This window comes from Sceloporus undulatus, chromosome 1, assembly GCF_019175285.1.
Source record: "Sceloporus undulatus isolate JIND9_A2432 ecotype Alabama chromosome 1, SceUnd_v1.1, whole genome shotgun sequence".
NCBI lineage: Eukaryota > Metazoa > Chordata > Lepidosauria > Squamata > Phrynosomatidae > Sceloporus > Sceloporus undulatus.
The window spans coordinates 3,226,693-3,250,100 of record NC_056522.1 but is presented as its reverse complement, the minus strand read 5'-3'; the positions used below and the strand labels follow the sequence as shown (position 1 = coordinate 3,250,100).

At 42.0% G+C, this 23,408-nt stretch overlaps 2 protein-coding genes across 10 annotated transcripts in view; one reads left to right on the top strand and one right to left on the bottom strand.

Moving 5' to 3' along the window:
- Positions 1-23,408, top strand: part of LOC121919807 (protein FAM71C-like) — a 1,121,343-nt gene that overhangs the window by 497,087 nt on the left and 600,848 nt on the right. The window lies entirely within an intron of this gene.
- PTK2B (protein tyrosine kinase 2 beta) overlaps positions 1-23,408 on the bottom strand; it is a 121,057-nt gene that overhangs the window by 31,894 nt on the left and 65,755 nt on the right. For all 9 annotated transcript variants that reach the window (XM_042448599.1, XM_042448606.1, XM_042448615.1 and 6 more), the window contains 10 exons: positions 22,021-22,083; positions 19,866-19,920; positions 15,911-16,051; positions 12,157-12,231; positions 9,911-10,012; positions 6,951-7,068; positions 5,036-5,075; positions 4,036-4,082; positions 2,932-2,985; positions 1,070-1,167 (listed from right to left, as the gene is read on the bottom strand). In XM_042448599.1, the coding sequence (XP_042304533.1) occupies positions 1,070-1,167; positions 2,932-2,985; positions 4,036-4,082; positions 5,036-5,075; positions 6,951-7,068; positions 9,911-10,012; positions 12,157-12,231; positions 15,911-16,051; positions 19,866-19,920; positions 22,021-22,083 (793 nt within the window). The remainder of the gene's footprint in view (positions 1-1,069; positions 1,168-2,931; positions 2,986-4,035; positions 4,083-5,035; positions 5,076-6,950; positions 7,069-9,910; positions 10,013-12,156; positions 12,232-15,910; positions 16,052-19,865; positions 19,921-22,020; positions 22,084-23,408) is intronic.

Here is a 23,408-nt window from a genome sequence, read left to right as displayed (position 1 = left end):
ACAGTAAATGAAATAAAACATGTATGTGAGAGTCAGGGTGACTCAGCAGAAGCCAATTGGGAACCACACAGGTGTAAATGGTAATACAATTAACAAGTCCTGAGAGCCAAGGACAGAAATGTAAAGTGGATAATTGGACACACCTGACAATTGTTAAGTAGTCAAGGCTGAGATGATGAAATCATTAATTGTAGGATGAACCAAGAGAACCAATGAGAATGGTGTACACGCCTACTGGGTGGAAACAGACAACAGTGGGTGGTACCATGCATTGACTATAATAATGACTATGCATCCCAATGTATTTTGTGGGTTGTAGAGTGGATAGTAGAGTATTGTTGTGTTGGATAGTATTTGAGCTGTATATAGTAGAATAAAGTAGATCTTTTATTTAAGACTACTGAGTTGTCTGGTGTCTTGGGTGAAGCTACAAGAACCAGCTGGATCCTGAAGAAGAGTGAAGACTTCTGTGGAAGCAAGAGTGAGAAGGCTTGGAGAGTTTGTCGGGGTCTTCAGCCTATTCTCTGTAACTCTGCTAAGCTATAACCACTGGCCAAAACTGGTCAGCGCGGTGCACAACCAGGTGGTGAGTTCAAGCCAGAGGTGAAGAGCTACAACTCCCATCATCCCTGACAGAATCATAGAGTCATAGAAACATAGAGTTGGAAGAGACCATAAGGGCCATCCAGTCCAACCCCCTTCTGCCACATAGAAACTCTCATCAAAGCATCACCAACAGATGGCCATCCAGCCTCTGTTTAAAGACCTCCAAAGAAGGAGACTCCACCACGCTCCACTGTTGAACAGCTCTTACTATTGGGAAGTTCTTCCCAATATTGAGGTGGAATGTATTTTCCTGGATTTAGCATCCATTGTTCTGGGTCCTTTTCTCTGGAACAGCAGAAAACAAGCTTGCTCCCCAGTCACTTATGACACCCCTTCAAATATCTAAACAGGGCCATCATATCACTTCTTAACCTTCTCTTCTCCAGGCTAAACATCCCCAGCTCCCTAAGATGTTCTTCATAATCCATGGTTTCCAGATCCTTCATCATTACTCTGGACTCACCTCATTGGTATAAACACCTTCACAGACCTCCCCAAAGAAGCCTTCACCCAGGATCCGGCCCAGGATGACGTCTTCCCGAGAGATTACATACTGCTGAGCTGTGCAAAGAAAGGAGTATAGGTAAGGAACTAAAACCACCCAGCCAAGCAGCAAACAAAGAGGAGTCAAGCTCCAAGTGCTCTAAGACGGTCAACTGCATATTCAGTGTTTAAAAAGTCCAACATGTTTCGTCCAGACTAGGCCTTCCTCAGGGGCTGAAACCAAATATAAATATACTTAAGAATAATGTTTAAAAAGACAAGACAACACTCATCAAACTGTGATACAAAAGTATCCATATACAGTCCTTTCTCTGTTCTCACAGTTTTGAAACTCATGTTCCTTGCTTATGCACACTCCTGTGGCTGCGTGCCTATATTCAAGCCAATGGGGCTTGAAAATAAGTGCGATTCCATTTTTGTGAGAGGGTCCGGAACAGATCCCCTGCAAAAAAGGAGAGGCGACTGTAGTCCTGAACAAAGGTATACATACCCTAAAAAAGAAGGGTATATGAACACTCTCCAAAATACAGGACGATAAAGAAAGAAGCAACAGGATATTGGGGTTGCAAGCATGGAAAAAGTTCTCAAGGGTACTGGTGCAATTGAGAAGGCTTGTTTTGCTTGCCAGAAACTGAGAGACTATACAGTTAAACAGTCGCCCCTCCGTTTTTGTGGACTTGTAGTCCATGTCCCTTGTCCGTTTGTGGGCAGCAAATGGGGGGGGGGACAAAATGGAGTGGGCATCCATGGCGGGCGCGTGCAAGTGCCTGCAGGCGAGCGCTGCCATTCAAGCCCATGAGGCTTGAATATTGGTGATTTTCCATTTTTGCAGGGAAGGGTCTGGAACTGATCCATCACAAAAATGGAAGGGCGACTGTAGTGGCAACTGAGGTCTTGAGATGAATCCTCTCTGGAATCCACTCTATGATCTAGGGATGCAATGCTTCCTTATGTTTCTTCTCGAAGGAAGCTATGAGTAATTTTAAGCATCCTCTGAGAAAGTCTGTGAAAATCATTTGGTGTTTAAAGCCTATTTGCAATTTGGGACTTGTTCTTTGCAAAATTTGTACATGGTTGTTTTGCACAGAAAACAACAACAAAAAATTTTTGCACAGGAAAAAGCAAAAATATTTCTATGCGGAAATTTTTTTTCTTGCACAGAAAAAGTTGTTTCGTGCACAGAAAATGATATTTCTAATGCAAATCAAGCACATGGAAATTTTGCACAGAATTAACCCTGAATCACAACATTTTTGTAGACCACAATATTTCCTGTGCAGGAAATAATACTCCTGTATAGAAATATTATTTCTTTCTGCACAAAACAATCATCTGCAGATTTTGCACAGAATAAGTCCCGAACTACAAAGATTCTTGCCATTCCAAGAACGGTCGTTCTTGCTGAACCCCCCCCCCATATGTTTTCAACAATTTTCTGAATATTCTTCCTATCCCTATTTGAACTTTTCAAAAACTTTCCAAGGTGCTCAGCTCTGTCCTCTGGGGCTGCATCTACACTGCAGAATTAAGGCAGTTTGACACGACTTTAACTGCCGTGGCTCAATGCTATGGAATTCCAGACCAGCGTTTGGAGGAATTCCTTTCACTGCCTGGGAGATTCTAGGACCTGTAGTTTAAAAAATGATTTTTTCCAAGCTCAGTTTGCAACAAGGCTTTTTATCCCCTGCAATTGTTCTGCAGTGTTCATGGAATTTTATGAGAGAAGCAAAAATGCTTTCCCATTCCTTCTTATCCACAAAGTGATGGAGGATTTCTTTAAAGCAGAAATGAGTAGGGAAGGGGAGGATGTTTTTAACCTACCACCAGATTTGGGCCTGGATGCTTCATCTGGAATCTCAGCATAAATATCAGAATCTGGAAGAAAACAGTCTGTTTCAAGGGCATGTTTTTCAAGAATGCCACCCAAGAGTCTAACAAAGAGCAACAGTCACAGAAGCATAAAATCATAGAGTTGGAAGAGACTGCAAGGGCCATCCAATCCAACCCCCTGCCATGCAGGAATACACAATCCAAGCAACCCTAAGAGATGGTCATCCAGCCTCTGCTTAAAAACTTGCAAAGAAGGAGACTCTACCACCCTCCGGAGGAGTGTCTTCCACTGTGGAGCAGCTCTTACTGTCAAGAAGTTCCTCCTAATTTTTGTGGGGTTTTTTGGACTATGTGGCCATGTTCTAGAAGAGTTTCTTCCTGACGTTTTGCCAGCATCTGTGGTTAACATCTTCAGAGAATCTTCATTCCCTGAAGATGCCAGCCACAGATGCTGGCAAAACGTCAGGAAGAAGCTCTTCTAGAACATGGCCACATAGTCCAAAAACCCCACAAAAAACTATGGATGCTGGCCATGAAAGCCTTCGACTTCACAGTTCCTCCTAATGTTTAGGTGGAATTTCTGTTCCTGTAGTTTGATCCATTGCTCTGTCTCTTAGTCTCTGGAGCAGCAGAAAACAAGCTTGCTCCATCCTCAATGTGACGCCCCTTCCAATATTTAAACAGGGCTATCATATCACCCCTTAACCATCTCTTTTCCAGGCTAAGCATACCCAGCTCCCTAAGCTGCTCCTCAGAGAGCTTGATGGTTTCCAGAACTCTCTCATATGAGAGGCTTGTTCTGCCAATAAATCCAGTGCTATTGTACCTCTGTTTGTAACTACTCCCACCACAGCTTGTAACCCCACCAGTCCCCCGGAAAGCCTCATCTCTAGTCTTTGCGGCTGAACAAAAGTGCTAGGATTCAGCCCACTCACTTCCATGCCAGCATTCTCTGAAGATGCCACAGATACTGGCAAAACATCAGAAACAAACTCTTCTAGAACATGGCACAAAAACCTATGCTAAGATTCTGTCCAGGCCACAGTTTATCCTGACTTACATATGTGGCTGGTCACCAGTGATGGTCCAACTCACCTCCACTAAAGCTTTCCTTCAAGGTGGACCGCCGCTCTTCTATGTGCCTGTTTGGAGAAAGAGACACGACAACATATCTCAGTTTATGCCCATCTCTTCCACAGTGCCTGGAAAAGTTACTTGTTGGACCACAACTGGCTGGATCCCATATGGCAGAGGCAAGGCAGTTCAGTGACAGCAATGTGTGCTTGTGTCTATGCGTCTGTGTCTGTGTGCGCGCACCTATTTTTGAATAAAAAATACTGTATATACTCATGTATAAGTCTAATAAATAAATAAAATAAAACTTTTATTTCTATCCCGCTTATTTGTAAGAACAATCAAAGCGGCTAGAAATTTAGGTTAAAAAATTGAACCAAAAAACCTGAGTCGACATATCCATGGGTCAATGTAAGTACTTTAACTCATATATATATATATATATATATATATATATATATATATATATCCCCAGCCATCCCCTGGTGAAAGGCAAGAGTTTAATCTGCCCTGGAAGCACTGACCCGCTTCTACTTTCTCATCTATCCAGCCATTAGCATGAGTACCAAGAGTTATGTCTGCTGTAATTCTGTAAGTTCTTTGGCATTGTTTTCCTTTGCTTCATCCTTTGCATCCTTCATTACTTGCCCCTAGGTTTTACCCGTGACTTATCCACGGGGCATATCAAAATCCCCAATTTTGGCCCCAAAACCTGCCCTTGATTTATATATGAGGTCAACTTACAGTTGAGTATATATGGTACTTTTTTCAAAAAATCATACAGGAGGAAATATATATATATGATGATATTAGTCACAAGCCGACATTTTGGAGATGTTTCTGTACTCAGTTCAGGTGTTGCTAGAAGGGCACCAGAGATAAAACCAAGGTATCACAATATACCATGGAACAGCAAAGGGAAGAAAATGGAGGTTGGATTCATAGAAACTCAGAGAAATTGAGAGAGGAAGAATTTCACATGCTACACATTTCTGGGTTAGATTGGCCCCTGCTTACTTACTGGACTGGGACTTGTGGCAGGCTGACTCGCTTCTCGTTCTCTGCAAAGAGGGAAAAGCATGTCAGGACACTCACAGCTCATTAAAGTGGCGTGAAACTGCATTAATTCTATAGTGTAGATGCAGCCTCTGCCCCATAGTCCACTCCAACAAACAGCATGGAGAACTTTTCAAAGGCATTCTGAAGCTCCATATCCCAGTATTTGCTAAGCCAGGCTTGCCAGATGTTATTGGCTTAAGGTGCATTTACTCTACAATCACAAAAATTTGGATTTTCCTCCAAATGTGTGCCAAGGTTTTGCAACTGTTTTATAACAAAACTCCCACATTTGGCAACAGCCACAAAACTGAGATACAAGACACCTCAACTCTGGGTTCCAAGTTCCATTAAATCCAGTGGCATAGTGAAATGGTGTCTCTTATACAAAATCATGGTTTGCTTTTTGGAACTTATATATTTTTAGAATATTTTCAAGCCATGGATGGTTGAATCTGTGGATATGGAGGGCTGACTGTAATTTACAAAAGTGAAAAGGGAATTCAACATATGTATTATTAAAAACAGGCTTAAAAACACTTAAAAACATTTAAAAACACAATTTAAATATATATTTTTTAAAAAAAGATTAAAACAGCACACCACAAGCATTACATACATGCACATAATATCCAAAATACACAAAACACTGATACCTTTATTGGCCAAGCAAAATGCCCAAAACACAACCTGCAAGCTTTCAAGCTTCACTGGCTTCTTCACCAGGCAAAGACGTTAGAAACCATACAGAAGAGAGAGGTAAACAGTGGGAAAAGCAACATAAACTATGAGAAGGTAATGGAAATCAGGATATGGAAGCAAGTCAGTGAGACTGGATAAGAAGTACAGAGAAAACCTGAATTATCTGGAACAGATAAATGGAAGACAATTTTTTGAGATCCTTACCATTTTGGCAAATTCTAGCTTCAAGGGGAAAAAACTGTTTGTCTTGTTTGTTTTATATGTGTGTGTGTTTCTATTTTTGAATAAATAATTTTAAAAAATTATACCAGGTAAACTAATATATGATGATGTTAGTCACAAGCCTACATTTTGCAGATGTTTCTGTTACCATTTTGGTGTTGCTGGAAGGGCGTTCATGGGGGCCGGTCCCTTCTCCTTCTGGCCTTATGCGTACTTCAGGAATACATTTTTAAAAAGATTCCATAAAATTTAATCCCATTTTCTATGAAAGAAACTCTCCCTGAAGTGCCCATAATAGGGCCAGAAGGAGAAGGGACCGGCCCTCATGAACGCCCTTCCAGCAACACTTGAACTGAGAACCAAAACACAGAAGACATCTGCAAAATGTAGGCTTGTGACTAGCACTGTCATGATTTTTCTCTCTCTCCTGCATGATTTTAAACATCTTTGCCTGGTGAAGAAGCCAGTGGAGCTTTCAAAGCTTGCAACATATATTTTATGCATTTTGGTTGGTCAAATAAAGGTATCTCTGCTTTGTAGACCTAGGAGTTTATCACACTGGGGCTAATTTTGGCATTAAAGAGAGCGCATTTAAAGCATCCCACAAATAAAGCGAGAATGGCGAGTAATTGTGTGAATGATTATCACACACAATTGCACAAATAAAGCGATATCAGAAACGCATTGTTGCTGAAATCCCCAAAGTAAAAAAAGGCGTGTTAATGCTTCTTTAGGACCACTTTAATGGTGGGTTTTGTGTGACGTTGTGTGAAATCGTTTCATGTAATAATGCAATTTTTCTCTGGGAATATTCATGGGATAAACTCCCAGTCTCCTTCGTGTGATAAACGTCTTTGGATGTTATGGCACTTGGCTACATGGCCAACACAGCTACTCCTGGATATATATTCTGGCTTATATACAGGACCATTTGTGCAGTTGGGTTGCTTTCTCACCTCTGTTGGGATGGACAATGAGAGAGCCATCCAACCCTCCTTGCAACCGGCAATAGCCATCGATTAGGTCAGCCATGTTCTCTGCCTCCGCCAGGGAGGAGGTTTTGATGGTCAGGGACTGCAAAGCAAAAGAAAGCAAGAAGGTATTGGTACATTAACCTAGGCAGACAAAAGAACATCCCACCCACAATACAACACAACACAACACGAGGGTCTGTGTTTGCCTCGTTTTCTTGTCTGCCATGCCCAGACTGTGGAATGACCTGCTGGAAGAGATACGACAGCAGAAACTGCTGACTGCATTTAAAACAGCCTCAAAGACATATATCTTCCGGCAGACGTATCCAATCAATCTTAAATCATGATTTTTAACTCTGCATATGAACTTTCTGAGTGCATTTGAATGACTTTAGAGGATTTAACTGTGGGTTTATGTATTTTTAATTGTCTTTTAACATTCTGTACCCCGCCTCAAGAGAGCCAAACCTTGCAGGCTTGGTTTTATTGGGGGCTGAGGGGGTTGCTTTTAGATTATTATTTTTAACTCTGTGTGCTTTAAATTTTATATTTGTAATTTTTATAGTTTTTATGATTTTAAATGTATTATTTGAATTATTGTTTTAATGTGTTTTATATATATTGTTAGCCGCCTTGGGCCCCACTTTGGGAGAAAGGCGAGCTAAAAATAAAATAAAATAAATAAAATAAAATAAAATAAAATAAATAGTGGTTTGAGTTTTGGGCTACAATTCTGGAGACCAGGATTCAATTCCCAGTTCGAAGCCACTGGATGATGTGAAGTCGAAGGCTTTCATGGCTGGCATCCATAGTTTTTTGTGGGTTTTTCAGGCTCTGTGGCCATGTTCTGGAAGAGTTTCTTCCTGATGTTTCGCCAGCATCTGTGGCTGGCATCTTCAGAGAAGGGTGACCTTAGGCAAGTCACACTCTCTCAGCCTCAGAGGAAAGCAAAGACAAACCCACTCTGAACAAATCTTGCCAAGAAAACCCCATGAGCCTTAGGGTCTGTACAAGTCAGAAATGACTTAAAGGCACACGACAAACAACAACCCTGCCTTGAGCCTTGAGGAGAGGCAAGAAAGAAGTATTATTATTATTATTTCAAATATTGGGGGTTCTGTGATTCCTCCCACATACTCCAGAGCTTGGCAAGAGCTACATGCAGCACATGGGCCTCAAGCTGAACAGAAAAGTAAATGATGGTGACCTAAGCTGCATCAACATTGTAGAATTAATGCAGTCAGTCCAGGATTCTGCAAAGGAGAGTCATGGCAGTTAAAGTAGTGTCCAGCTGCTTTAATTCTGCAGTGTGGCTACACTCCAGGAGACTTGTGGCATGTTGCTTCAACAATGAGCCATGCTTCCTCTGTTTAATTCAGGGGCAGGAATTAGGGTGGGTGGGCACACCAGCTGCCCCTTAAGATCTTAGAGGGCTGCACTTAGCCCACACCCATGAAGCATCCCTGTAGGCCTTAATTTTGTTCTAAAATTGACTCCTCTCGCCCCGAGAAACCTTGACGCAGCTTCAATGAGCCATTTCAAGCCATTCACTCTCTCCTCTGCCAGGTCTTCTGGTCTCCCAGTTGAGCAATACAGTTTATAGCTCAGCATTTTAAATTGGCTCCAGCCTCCCTGGACTCTGGAAGGAGGCAGGGATTATCGCTCACTAAATCGCCGCCGGCCGCCGTCAGCCCAGATCCCAGCTGAGCCCAAGCCGCGCTCTGCCAACACTTTTTAGAAGCCGGAAAGCTTTCCGACTTCCAAAAGGTGCTGGCGGATCGCAGCTGGGGACGTGGGCCGATGGTGGCTGGCGGTTCAGTAGCGATTTTGTGAGCGATAATCCCCACCTCCATCCCGCATCCAGGGAGGCTGCAGCCAGTTTAAAATGCTGAGCGATAAGCTCCAATGCCAGTCCAAAAGCACTGGGGATGAGGAATTGAGGGGCTGCAAAAGTGGACTTGGAGGCTGTGCTTGGTCCATGTGCTTCAGTTTGCCCACCCATGGCTTAATGGTTCTATGTGTTAGTTAATTTTAAAGGCCCATAATCAACCTAATGTACCATTTCCATCTATGAAAACCACCCCTTGTTAATCCTAGCTGGGGCTGGTTGTTCTCATGTCAATGGGGCATTGAATCTATTCCAGTTTGTTGAGTTTTTTTCAGTCTTGACTTTAAAGGAGATATGCTTCAGGACCTTGGACTGCTACCTTAAAGTTCAGGCTAAAAACCAGAGTAGATTCCCTGAAATGGCAGACAACAGTCACCACTGTTTCTTTCTTCTCCCAAACAGGGACATAGGACTTTTTCACATGGCCAAAAGTGACAGGAGCATGCCACTAGGCTCCCGTCACGTTTGCGCAAATGCGCAAAGATTATCAGACATTGCCATAATTCCATCATTATCCCCAAATAAAGAGGAATTCTAGCATTCTAGCATCCCAGGAATGCTAGAGCAATCCTAGCATCTCTTGAACGAAAAGTGGTGCTAGAATTACTCTTTATGTCCTTCTGGCGGCAGGTGAAGACGTTTCTATGCCGCCAGGCTTTCTCATGACAGGGATGCTGTTTTGTTTTTGATTTAAAGAGTTTAAAATTTTAATAATGTAATGTTTTTAATTGTTTTAATTGTTTTTTAAACTTGGATTTTGCATGTTTTATACTGTTTTAACTTGGACCGTTTTAGATTTGTAAGCCACCTTGAGTTCCTGTACCTGGAGGAAGGCGGGATATAAATAATAATGATAGTGACAGGACCATCCTGCTATGTTCCCGTCACTTTTAGAACATGGCCACATAGCCCGAAAAACCCACAAAAAACTATGGATGCCAGCCATGAAAGCCTTTGACTTCACACCCAAAAAGAAACTTTCCCAAGCTTTGCCGGAGACCTCTGTGGTCCAGCCAGAGACAGAAGAACAAAGTTGTTGATCTTTCCTTCTTACCTGAGGGTTGCTGGTGAGGTTGAGCTGTAACAGGGCTCTCCCTTCCTCTGCAGCTGTACACTTGATAGATCGGATCTGCTTGAATTCGGCCAGGCAGGTGGGCTGCAGAGGATCAAGAGGGACATATCTGTGAGTCATAAATGCATAAATAATTCTTTGCATCAGATGGAGTATAAGAAATCCTAATGCTTCCAACAGTCTCTGGGGCTGCATCTACACTGCACAATTAAGGCAGTTTGATACCATTTTAACTCCCATGGCTCAGTACTATGGAATTCTGAGACTTGTCATTTGTGAAAGAATTAGCCTTCTCTGGTGCCACTTCAAATCCCTTGATTCCACAGTATGGAGCCATGACCATTAAAGCGATTCAAACAGTGCAGTTGCAACCCCAGTCCCATCCCAACATGGGCATAAGATGAAGATCTTCCTCTGATGCATTTACACACATAGCTGTGAGTCCGTTCCAACATTAAGAGAGACTTCAAAGAATGCCTTTGAGACTGAGAAGAGGAACTTTCTGGTATGAGTTTTGGTGGGTTCCTGATGCATCTGATGAACTTTAATATTAGGAAGAACTTCCTGAGGGTAAGAGCTGTTCAACAGTGGAAGATGTTGTCTTGGAGAGTGATGGAGTCTCCTTCTTTGGAGGAGGCTGGATGGCTGTCTGTCCCGGCCCCATGGATTGCTTGGATTTGGTCTTCCTGCATGGCAGAATGGGGTTGGAGTTAATGACCCTTGGGGGTCTCTTCTATGGTTCTAGGGCAGTTGAAGTGGAGTGGCAGCACTCTAATTTGTGTAGTATGGATGTGTCTCAGGCTTTCAAACAGGATTCTTTCCCAGTCCTACCTGGTAATGCAAGGGATTGAACCTGGAACCTTTTGCATAGAATGCTTTTATACAGTGGGCCCTTAGTATCTGCTGGGGTTTTATTCCAGGAGCCACTTATGCATCACTAAATACAATGGCATACAGGGACATAGCCAAGGGGGGGGGGGGTTCTTGGGGTCAGGACCCCCCCTTCCATTAGAAAAATGAATGGTGTGTGCTGCTGCACCGCCGCGCCCAAGCCCCATTATAATGGTGGCACTTAGTCTGGACCCCCCCATTCCTAAAATCCTGCCTACATCCCTGTGGCATAGTAAAATGATGTCCCTTATTAATGGCAAATGAAGATTTGTTTTTTGGAATGTGCAGTAGTCCTTCTACAATCCCAGGGGTTAAGGGTGAAAGACCCCCATGAATGTGGGAAAAACCACAAATAAAAAACCACTATTATTTTGACTTGAGAGGACACCTCTCTAGGAATCTCTTGGTCCTCCAGTGCAACTCTGTTGTCAACATCCACCAGATGTGGCTCATAGAATCATACTGGAGGACCTAGAAATGCCTAGAAGAGAGTTTTCTCTAGGAACATCTAGGCTGTCCAGAACAACTCTATGGTCAACTTCTGACAGAGTTGCGCTGGAGGACACAGAGATTCCTAGAGAGAACATATTATTTAAAATTGCAAATAATCAAAGCTGTAAATGTGGAGGCCCAACTCTGTACGTGTGTGTGTGTGTGTGTATGTGTGTGTGTGTAGATTATATGGGGGGTTGAGAGAGAGAGAGAGAGAGAGAGAGAGAGATACAGGGGTTTTCTCCCAGAAAAAAATGGGTCTCTTCTAGCTCTAGGATTCTAAATGGACTGCAGTCATGAAAGCTTATATACAGTGCACCTGCGCCATACGCAGATGTGCCATACACAGCTTTAACCTAATGCAGAAGGTTAAGCCGCTGGACGACGAATAGTGCACATGCAATGCCAAATGTGGAAGCGCTCCCCCATTGTAGCCAATGGGGTTTGAGCTTATGCGTTTTTCCCCATATGCGGAGGGTTCCGGAAGGGATCCCCGCGTCCGGAGAGGGCCCAGTGTAATAGACAATTCATCTTCTCCATTAGTCTTAAAGGTCCTGTGGAATTCCTTTACAGCTTTTCCTCTGGTGTACTTAAGGGTATTCAGAAATGCAACAGCTTCAGAAATGGATCTCAGCCACTCATCAAAGTATTGTTCATCAAAGTAATGTTTTAACTTTGTTATAGTAATATTTTATTAATTTTACAATCTTGTTTGTGGCTTTAGATTATGCTCCATAGGCAGGCTTTGTTTCTATTTTGGATTGTTGTTTTCTCTCCTTTGTAAAGCGTGATGTAAAGCCTGTGGCGCTATACAAATAAGTGCAGTACTACTAATAACAATGTACCTTGGATTCTTTACTGGTCATCTGCCGGATTCCCTTAGGGCCGATCACCAGGTCCACAGTGATATTCCATCCTTGCTGAAAAGAGAATAAAACTCATTGAATTGAGCTCAGCTGGACATTTCTGTGACCTAGGGCTCAACTAGAGCGGAAGCAAGTTTCGGTCTCCATTAAGGACTGGAAAGTTTGCTTCTTGCCTTTTTGCACGTGAAATTTCAAACGTTTTATCCCCACCGGCTAGGATTAGGGAGAGGTCTTCTTTGTTTGATTAGGGTTTTTTTGTACATCTGCTGGTTTTTGTTTGTTTGTTTTTGTTTTGTTTTGTTTTGTTTTATGTTTGATAATTTTTATTGGTTTACAGATATGATATAGAGTACAAATTCATCTGTTATATACAATATAAACATCTGTTATATATAGTCAGCTCACTATAAAACAAAACAATTAAGTCTACCGATTATTTAAATGAAGATGAGTTAAACTTTGTATTGATATCATTAACTTCTCTTCCTAAGACAAGAAAAAATTTTTAGTTTTCTAAAAGAAAATTCCATTTGTGATTGTATTGCTGCGAAGATTTTCCATTTGATATCATTGATAATTTATCCATTAATGCAAAATCGTGAATTTTATCAATCCATTTTCTTATTGAGGGTCTTTGAGATTTCTTCCAGTATCTTGCATACACAAGTCAGGCTGCTGTTACCATATATAATAATTTACTTATTTCATCTTGTTTTAATTTTACCCCAATATTGTCAGTTATGTTTAGAAGAAATAATTCTGGAACAAATGGTATATACTTTTGCATGTACTTAGTAATATATCTATGAATAGCTTTCCAGTATTTTTGTACAGTTCTGCATTGCCACCCCATATGAAATAACGTACCAGAAGATCTTTTACATTTCCAGCATTTAGAATTCCTTGATTTTTTAATTTTAGCTTGTTGTACCGGTGTCACATAACATCTATAAAACATTTTTATATAATTTTCTTTTAAAGTTGTACATTTGGAGGATTTATGGGTATTTATCCAGGATCTTTCCCAGCTGTCCATTAAAATATTTTTCCTTAGATTTTGCATCCACTTAATCATATTATTCTTAACTATTTCATTTTCCATTTCGATGTTCAATAAGATCTTATATATTTTTGTAATCATGTGCTTTTCCTCTCCTTTCCAAATTTTATCTATCCTATTCAGTTCAAGTTCTATTCCATATTTCGCTACATCCTCTTTAAATTCTTAAACCAGTGGATTGCCAAACCCTCCCTTTCAAGATCCTCCCTTGATTTAATTTTCTTTTGTTTTTTGACCAAAGTTTATTTATTTTAATTTTTTAAAAGTAATTTTATTGTGGAAGTAGTACGTAGAGAGACCCTTGAGACTAACTGAAAGAAAGAAATTGGCAGCATGTGTTTTCGTAGACTTCAGTCTACTTCCTCAGATGCATTTGGAAGATCATTCATGACAATTAACATGAATTAAATAAGCACAAATTTGGCAGTTCCACCAACAAACAACAATTCAACAAAACACTGTGTTTCCAAGGCCAAAATGAAAGTTAGAAGGAGAAATCAAAGGTCTTCTATTACTGTCTCCTTTATGAAACCCCTTGTGTAACGTCCTTCCAGAAACCCAAGTGCTGAGTTGTGGGTTTGGACATTTGGTGGTGGTGTTAAACGTAGTCCAGGAAAGGGAAACGGGCGTCATTGAAAGATTTTGTTTAAGGACTTTTTTCCTTGCAAATATTTCAGGACGTTTTGGCTTCCATTCTATTGCTGCTCCTCAAATTCTATTGCTTAATTCTATTGCCTCCTCTTTAATCCTTTTGCTACTTCTCATTAAATAAATTGGTCTTACCTGCATGTTCACTTACTAGTCTACAACTGATTCACTGGGTCTGCTTTAGCTGCATGGACCAGAATACTCTGGAGGCAGCCCAGAGGATTTTGGCCTCAGAGCTGCCCTGATGTCCTCCGGTTACAAGGTCCTCTGTTATGGCACCAGGTGGCTGTTTGCACCCTGCTGTATTCACCAACATGGCCCAAGGTCACCCCATAGACTTCCATGGCCAAGTGAGGATTCAAACCCAGGTCTCTTGGAGTCCCAGCCCAGCCCAACACTCAAACCACTACATCACACAGGCTCTTCTCTAGGATACCATCTTCTTGTTATTCTCATGTCCCTTCAAGTCATCTCCAACTTATGGCAACCCTATTGTAATGTTTTCTTGGCAAGATACGGTGGGCCCTTGGTTTGATTCCAGCACCCCCCTGTCGATACCAAAATCCATGGATTGTCAAGTCCCATTAAGTATAATGGATAGTAAAATTGTGTCCCTCTTATAAAATGACAAAATCAGAGTTTTGCTTTCTGGAACTGATATATTTTTAAAAATATTTTCAAGCCGTAGATGCTTGAAATCTGTGGATAAAAAAAAAGTTTGTGTATATGGAGGGCTGACTGTATGTTCATAGCAGGTTTGCCAACATTGCCTTCCTCTGAGGGCAAGAGAGTGAGTTTTCAGGACTGAACAGGGATTCATATGCTGGGCTTACAGAGTCATAGTCCAATACTCAAACCACTACACTTCTCATCTGTTATGTACCTTCAAGCTGACTCTGACCTATGGCAACTCAAAGCTAGGCTTTTCTTGGCAGGATTTCTGCAGAGCAAGTTTGCCATTCCCTTCCCCTACGGCTGAGAGAGTGTCACTTGCCCAAGGCCGCCCCCAGTGGGTTTCCAGGGCTGAGCAAGAATCTGAACCCTGGTCTCTCAGATTCCAAATCCGACATTCAAACAACCATGGGCATGTCTACACAGGCCATTAAAAATCAGTTTCCTCCCTATGACCTGTCTACATGATGCAGAGCCAGCTCCCCAATTCCAGTGCAGCCTGTCTTCACAAGGAAAGACCAGTCCTGCACCAAATCCACCCTTTATTGTTGTTAACCACCCTTTGAGTCGATGTCAACCCATGGCAACCCTGTGGATGAGACATCTCCAAGGACCCCTGTCCTCCACTGCTCTGCTTAGTTCCTGCAAACTCATACCCATGACCTCCTTAATAGAGTCCCTCCATCTGGCATATGGCCTTCCTCTCTTTCTGTTTCTCTCCACCTTTCCCAGCATTATTGTTTTTCCCAGTGAGTCCTTCCTTCTTATGATGTGGCCAAAGCATGACAGCTTCAGTCTGGTCATCTTGGCATCCAGAGAGATTTCTAGCTTGATCTGCTCTAGGACCCATTTGTTTGACTTTTTGGCTGTCCATGCCCAGCACCACATCTCAAATGAATTACGGTGTGCCTGCGCCATACATGGGCTTGCTATATTTGAGGTCATGTGGACAGTGAACCCTAATATAGCGAATGGGATCTTGCCTGTGGTGCGCGCTATGTCGCATGCCACGGAGTCACACCCATTTCAAACAAATGGGGCTTAATCATTTGTGGAATTTGCCTTATGCTGGGTATGTGTGTGTGTTTCAGAACGGATCCCCGCATAAGGCAAGGGCCCACTGGAATTCTCTTCCTATCTGCTTTCTGAACTGTCCAGCTCTCAATCCATACATGGTAATAGGGCATACAATGGCTTGTATGATTCTAACTTTCATGCTCAGTTGTACGTCTTTACATTTTAGGATATTTTCTACCCCTAGCTTTCTCATTTTTCAACAACCATAGGACCTAAATAGAAAGACAGATGGATACTTTATCTCTAGACAGACCCATCCCAACCTCCAATACTCACAATCAACTCGCAGCGGTAGTTTTCCTGGTCAATGTCAGCGAAGGTCGAAAGAGTGGCCAGGAACTTCATAATGCATTCCTCCTCACGAAGGGCCGCGTACTGCTGGAAGGTCTGCTGGATCATTTTCCGGAACTGTTTGGGCTGCGCACAGTTGATTCACAAGAAGGTAGAAAACAGTTTAAGGGGTACAGCCAGGAACCAAGACAGCCCTGTTCCCCCCAAGATCTGATTTTCTACAACTCCTAGCTTTGGGTGCATTGTAGTACACTGTAGAAATAATGCAATTTGACACCAGTTTCAGTGCTGTAGTTACATCCTATGGAATTCCAGGATTTGTAGTTTTGCAAGATCTTTCAACCTCTCTGCCAAAGAGTGATGGTGCTTCACCAACCACAAATCCCAGGATTCTGTAGGATAGAGCCATGGCAGTTGAACTGGTATCAAACTACATTATTTCTAGAGTGTAGATGTATCCCTTCTCAACATTTGGCAATCCTGAAGGCTTTCTAGTCAAACAGAGTGGTCAAGTTTTGACACAACAGCCTGGGCCATACCACTTCAGAATGATGATGATGATGACGATGATGATGATCATTATCATCATCATCATATGCAATGGATAGTTTAATTGCATTCTAATTAACATTTTGAAAGATTTTTCCTACATCTTTGAAAGTGCTTTTCATTCTACTGGTTTTAACTTTTATAAAAATAGCTCTAACAGTCAAGATGTTCTTCCTAACCTTTACGTGGAATCTCTTTCTTTGTAATTTGAATCCATTGGTTCAGGCTCTAGTCTCTGGAGCAGCAGAAAACAAGCTTGTTCCTTCTTCTACATGATATCCTTACAGGTATTTAAAGAAGGCTATTATATCACCTCTCAGCCCTCAAGGAGACTTAGGGGACGTTTCCACTTGCGATTTAAAACGATTTTAAATACAGCGGTTCGTTTTAAAACGACTCAAAATACAGCGAATGTTCTCCGGCTTTTTTAATCGCTTTATTTTTATCGTTTCCATTTACGTAACGTTTTATTTTGATTCGCTGTAATTGACACAGTATCGTTCCCATTCATGGATGAATCGGTGTATATTTAAACCGGTTTTGTTACTTTTTCGTTCACATTCACTTGTTTCGGCTATGATTGTCATGTCAATCAAAGCAACGCCATCATGACGTCACAATACTTCGGAGTAACATGCACCGATGTAGCCTGTACCTGCGTTCCCACTACGGGGACGTTTTTAATTCATGGTTTGTTTTTTTAAAAGAGCCAATGAGGAGGCGCTGAATAAGTTCCTCTGAGCCTGGAAGGTGCCGGAAGGGCTGGTTTAGGCAACCGATGTGAGGGAGAGAGAAAACTGCCTCTCCCAAGAACTTCTGTTTGGTTGCTTTGGAAGGAAGTTCGTGGGGAAGGAGGGCCGAGGGAGGAGAGAGAAAACTGCCTGCCTCCCCAAAGCACTTCTGCATGGCTGCCTTGGAAGAAAGACCCCAGAGAGGCTGGGGAAGGTCCTCCAGCAAAGCAGTCATCCTTCTGGCTTGGAGATTTGGGGAGTGGGTTTTTTGGAGGGGAGGCAGCCAATGAAAATCGTCTGCATCCCAGGCTCTTCTGATGCGTTTTATTCGTCCTCTTCTGTGTCTCCCCATATTAACTGCTGCCATAACTCAGTGCTAGGGAATCCTGGGAATGGAAGTTTATTATGGCACCAGCACTCTCTGGCAGAGGAGGATAAATGTCTCACAAACACAACACTTCCCATAATTCCTTAGTATTGAGCCACAGCAGGTTAAGGGGTCTCAAACTGGATTATTTCTACAGTGGGTTTTGAACTGCAGATGAGGTTTCTTTCCCCGTAAATTAAAAAAGTTGTTACTTTATAATTTACTTTAGAAATACTCACACACACAATTATACATTCATATGTGTATATATATGTGCGTTCACACAAACATACAAATATGTATGTGTGTATATATCTATATGTTTGTGTGTGCATGTGTGTGAGAGCATTCATATATAAACATGTGTGTGTATAAATACACACACACACCTACCTACCTATCTATATAGTGTGTGTGCCTGTGTTTTCGCCAAATCAGATCAAGGAGGAGAAGGCAGAGGGCTTCATTGGGGAGAGAATCTTTGGGGAAGATTGCTCCCTGGGATGTCTTGGGAGCGATGAAGGGGGGATATGTCCTGCAAAACCCATCCCATAGTTCCTCTGCAAAGAGCCTCGGGTCCCCAAATTCTCTTTGCCTGCCCCATTGATCTCTGGGCTGTCCTCCAAAGCCCATCTGCTGCTCAGGCAGAGGTGAAAAAGAAAAAATGGTGCTCAATGGCTCTCCTCCCACATCGGTCTATGAAAGAGGAGCAGAGGGGAGGTTGCAATCCACCGGAGGAAAGGCTATTATGTGAATGGAAGAAAATGGCGCTGGCGATGCAGAAAGAGACCAAAGAGGGTGACACCCCCAGGCCAGCCCCTTGAGCGCTGCTCCTCCCATCTCCAGGTTCCCGAATCAGACACCCTTTCGTTCCCATTTAAATACAGCGATTCGTATATCGGCACAAGGGATAACCCGGGGTAAAACCTACTATTTTTTTGCGCTGGTTTATAGGCTTCTGATCCGGTTTAAATGTTTGGATTCAAATCAAATTCGAATCGCTGTGGGAACGATAGAGGGTAAATCTAGAACTGTTCTAGAGTTAATTCGGGATTGAGTGGGAACGATACACCCTGGATTCGCTTTGTAAACCGGTGTATAAGCGAGTGGGAACACGCCCACCGAGTATATCCGCACTACACATTTACGGTAGTTTGATACCACTTCAGCCTGAAGGTACACCTGGTATCTGTAGTTTGGTGAGCAACTTAGAGTATTGGTTAAAGAGTTTTAGTTCATGTTCCCCTGAGCTCTCCAGCAGACGTTTCTATGGCTGTTGCCACAGTGTAGAGTTAATGCAGTTTAACACTACTTTAACTGTCATGACCCCATCCTATGGAATCCCAGGATTTGTAGTTTGGTGAATTTCTTAAAGTATCAGCTAGAAAGTTTTAGTCCATCTTCTCCTGAGCTATGGCACTATAAGACCTTTCTTGCAACCGTTCTAAGACTGCTGCCACATTGCAGATATAATGCCATTTGACACCACTTTAAGTATCATGGCTCCAACCTATGGAATCCTGAGATTTGTAGTCTGTTGTGGCACCAGACTTCTCTGACAGAGAAGGCTAAATAGCTCACAAAACTACAAATCCCAGAATTCCATAGCATTGAGCTGTGACAGTTAAAGCCATGGACTTTATCACACAGGCAAAAAAAAGCTAGGAGCATAGCAGGATGCTCCTGTCAATATAGCAAAGGTTATGACTTGACATTATGTGATGTTGGAATTATCCTGTAATTATCCTGTGAATAAAGAGCAATTCTAGCGCCGCTTCTTATTCAAGGGATTTTCATGTCAGTAAAAAGTGATGCTAGAATTCCTCTTTATTCATATGATAATCATAGGATAATCGCAATATCGTGGGATAATCACAATATCGGGCAATGTCATGTCATAATTTTCGTGCTAAAATTCTTCCTTTTTCACGCAATAATCATGGGATAATTGCAATATCGCACAACGTTGTGTGATAATCTGCATGCTAGAATTCCTCTTTATTCACATGATAATCGTGGGATAATCGCAATATTGTGCAACACCGTGTGATAATCTTCATGCTATTGTGCCCCACTGATGGGAGCAGCCCGCTACACTCCTGTCTTTTTTGCCTGTGTGATGAAGTCCTGTGTCAAACTGCATTCATTCTGCAGTGCAGATGCAGCCTAAGGACTCGCTCAACACATTACAAATCCCAAGATTCCCCAGTTAAAGGGGATATCAAATTGCTATAACTGGGGAGTACAAATCATAGATGTTGATTCTGTATGATCCTGTATGAGCATCTCTTACCTTCAAATTCTCCTGCATTTGTTTGGGGAAGAATAGATCCAGTCCAACTTCCTTCCTGGAAGAGAAAAGCAGAGACGATTTCATGTAGATGGATGCAACTATGCTATGTCGCTTGTTACTGTTGTGATGTGCCTTGAAGTTGCTTCTGACTTAAGGTGACCCTAAGGTATTAGTCTATAACGGGGTTTTCTTGGTGAGTTTCTTCAGAAGGGGTTTGCCCCTTATATAAAATGGCAAAATCAAGTTTTGCTTATTGGATTGTCTATATTTTGGGGAATGTTTTGAGGCTGTGGATAAAAAAAATCCGTGGATACGGAGGACCAACTATATATACTAAACCTCTTATCAAACATGATATTAACAGCCAAATGTAATGCCTATGAGTTGCATATCTGAGCTAGCTCATCCCAGGCCTGTGATGCTATTACCAGCAAAAATGAATACACTCGTCCCTTTCCATTTATGGACTTGGAGCCTGTGGTTTGGCCCTTCGCGGACAGAGAGCAAGGAGGGACAAATTGGTGCTCACGCCCAGGAGCACACTACCATTATAACCAATGGGGATTGAATATCTGCGATAGTTCTGATCCAATGGGGAGTCTGGAATGGATCCCCAGCAAATCGGGAGGGATGAGTGTATACATAAAGATATCAGTAAACATGAAGATACATGACTATGCTAGTGAACATGAACCTAAACAGAAGCATATATAATGAAGCTACACAGCATAAATTCTGCATTAATTCATCTTATTCTTCTGCACATCTAGGTTCATCTAAACATTAACATTAATACATGGGCCCTCTGCAATTGCTGGGGATGGGCACAGGACCCCCGTGAAAGTTGAAAAACCACAAATAAAAAAGACATTTTTTTAACCTGAGAAAACCCCTCCTTAGGACTCTTTAAGCAGGTCCTCCAGAGCAATGCTACACCCAACATTTTCCAGAAGCTGATCACAGAAGGACGCTGGAGAACCTACAGATGCCTAGAGAAGCATTTTCTCTTGTAATCTCTAGTACTCCAGCACAACTCTTTGGCCAACTTCTGGCAGAATTGCACTGAAGGCCCAAGAGAGTCCTAGAGAGAATGTTTTAATCAAATCTGTAAATAATTAAACCCACAAAAGTCAATGCTGTGAATGTGGAGGGCTAACCATACTGCATTGAATCATCTAATTCCTCTGCACATCCGGGCTCATCAAAACATTAAAATTAAAACATGACAGGATTGACCAATCTGACAGTGGCCAGTCCAAAATATTAATTGTGTCCTATTGTGCATTGTTCCATTGAGCAATGGACACCAATAAGCATTGGGCACTTTGCTGGCTCTGCTATGTAATATAACAATAGAATCATAGAGTTGGAAGAGCCCTCAAGGGCCATCCAGTCCAAATCCTTGCCATGCAGAAACTCTCAATCAAAGCATCCCCGACAGATGGACATCCAGCCTCTGCTTAAAGACCTCCAAAGAAGGAGACTCTGAAGCAGTGTGTTACACTGTCAAGCAGTTCTTAATGTTTAGGTAGAATCTCTAGTTTGTATCCATTCTTCCGTTTCCTAGTCTCTGGAGAAGCAGAAAACAAGCTTGCTCCATCTTCAATATGACATACCTTCAAATACTTTTATAAAGGGCTTTGGGGGGATTTCATATTGAGGATGGAGCAAGCTTGTTTTCTGCTGCTCCAGAGACTAGTACAGTCATCCCTCCTTATCCACAGATTATGTATCCACGGATTCAAGCATCTGCAGCTTGCAAATGTTTTAAAAATCTATAAATTCCAAAAAGCAAACCTTGATTTCCCCATTTTATATAAGAGACACGATTGTATTTAATGGGACTTGAATATCCATGGATTTTATTATCCAAGGGGTGTCCTGGAACCAAACCCCAGTGGATACCAAGAGCCCACTGTAGTAATGTAAGAGCAGCCTTCTATTCAGTATGGATGTTACACAACTATGTAGTTCTTAATCCATGCAGATGTAGGCCCATTTACAATGATGTAAACCCCAAGAGGATTTTGGGTAGTGTTCATAGAGACAGTCACACAGGGACAAACAAAGACAGTGTCACACATATAGGGAGAAGGAGAAAAGCGAAGAGAGACCCAAGTAGAAACAGAGAAAAGGCACATCTTCATCTACGTACTCCAGGAATTCGAAGTTGGACTTCTTGTCGAGAGCGTTCTGGGGCATGTCCTTGTAGAACCTCCTGCAAAGAAGTGTGGGAAATACAGAGCATGTCTGAAACTGCGCATGGCAGACAACAGGAGCACATGAGCTAGGGATGTAATTCATCACACAGTTTCTTCCACACGCAATTTCATTGATTATCTTCCCGCGACAAGAAGCTCTTTGAAAGATATGCGATTTTTAAAATTCACAGTTCATCACTTATCCTGCACAAAATTTCTATGGGGTTGTTTTGCATGAAAAACACATTTTCTGTTTAGAAAATAATAATATTTCCCTGCGATAACATTAAGTGCTGCCCAGAAAATTTTGTTTTCTATGCAAATCAACCATGTGCACATTTTATGCAGAATCTTCAGCATATTCTGTGCAGAAACAGTACTTTTTGCATGGGAAATAGTATTCTGATGCACAAATATTAATTGTGCAGAAAATCCTTCACAGGGGCCAAGCTGCCTGCCACACCAGTGGCCCTACAGTGATCTGCAATGGAAGGTCAGCTGAGCAGATAGCCGTGCTGGCACCCAGCGACAACTAGTGGATGGCATTCCCGTGGCGAGTGGTACATCCATTCTGCATTTTAGTTCTAACTTTAAACAGAGCTATCCAAACCTTAGCCTCTATAGATTCAGCTCCCTAGATAACTACCTGAAATATTAAACTCCAGATCAGATTCAACACTGTTACTGTAAGTACTGAGGAATATATAGATACACTCATTTTTCATGACAGCACTCTTCCCTTTGAGATTCCCCCCGTCATCCTGAGAAATGGGGAAGAAGGGTCAGGCCCTGAGACTCTGGACTCGTGAGAACCCTCCTTTTGTTATTTGTTTATTCTTTATTTCATTTAATGGATTTACATCTGACCTTTCTCCCAACATGGGATTATGTGAGCTGTTCCTCTTCTAATTGGGGCTGCAAGAGTGAAAAGTGGAGACAGGTCTTGTACCTTTAATGGTTGTGCAGAACAGGGAATTTCGGCAGGTGCTGCTTATTGCCTGGTTGAATGAGAAGCTACAATTCCTTCTCCTGCAGATATATTAAAGGTACAGGAGCCCTCTCTAATTTTCACTATGGAAACTTTAATTAAAGGTACAGGAGCCCTCTCCAGTTTTCACTCTGCATCTTAAACTAAAGGTACAGGAGCCCACTCCAGTTTTCATTCTGGAAACCTTAATTAGAGGTACAGGAACCCTCTCCAGTTTTCATGATGGAAACTTTATTTAAAGGTACAGCAGCCCTCTCCAGTTTTCATGATGGAAACTTTAATTAAAGGTACAGGAACCCTCTCCAGTTTTCACTCTGGCAACTTAAACTAAATGTACAGGAACCCTCCCCAGTT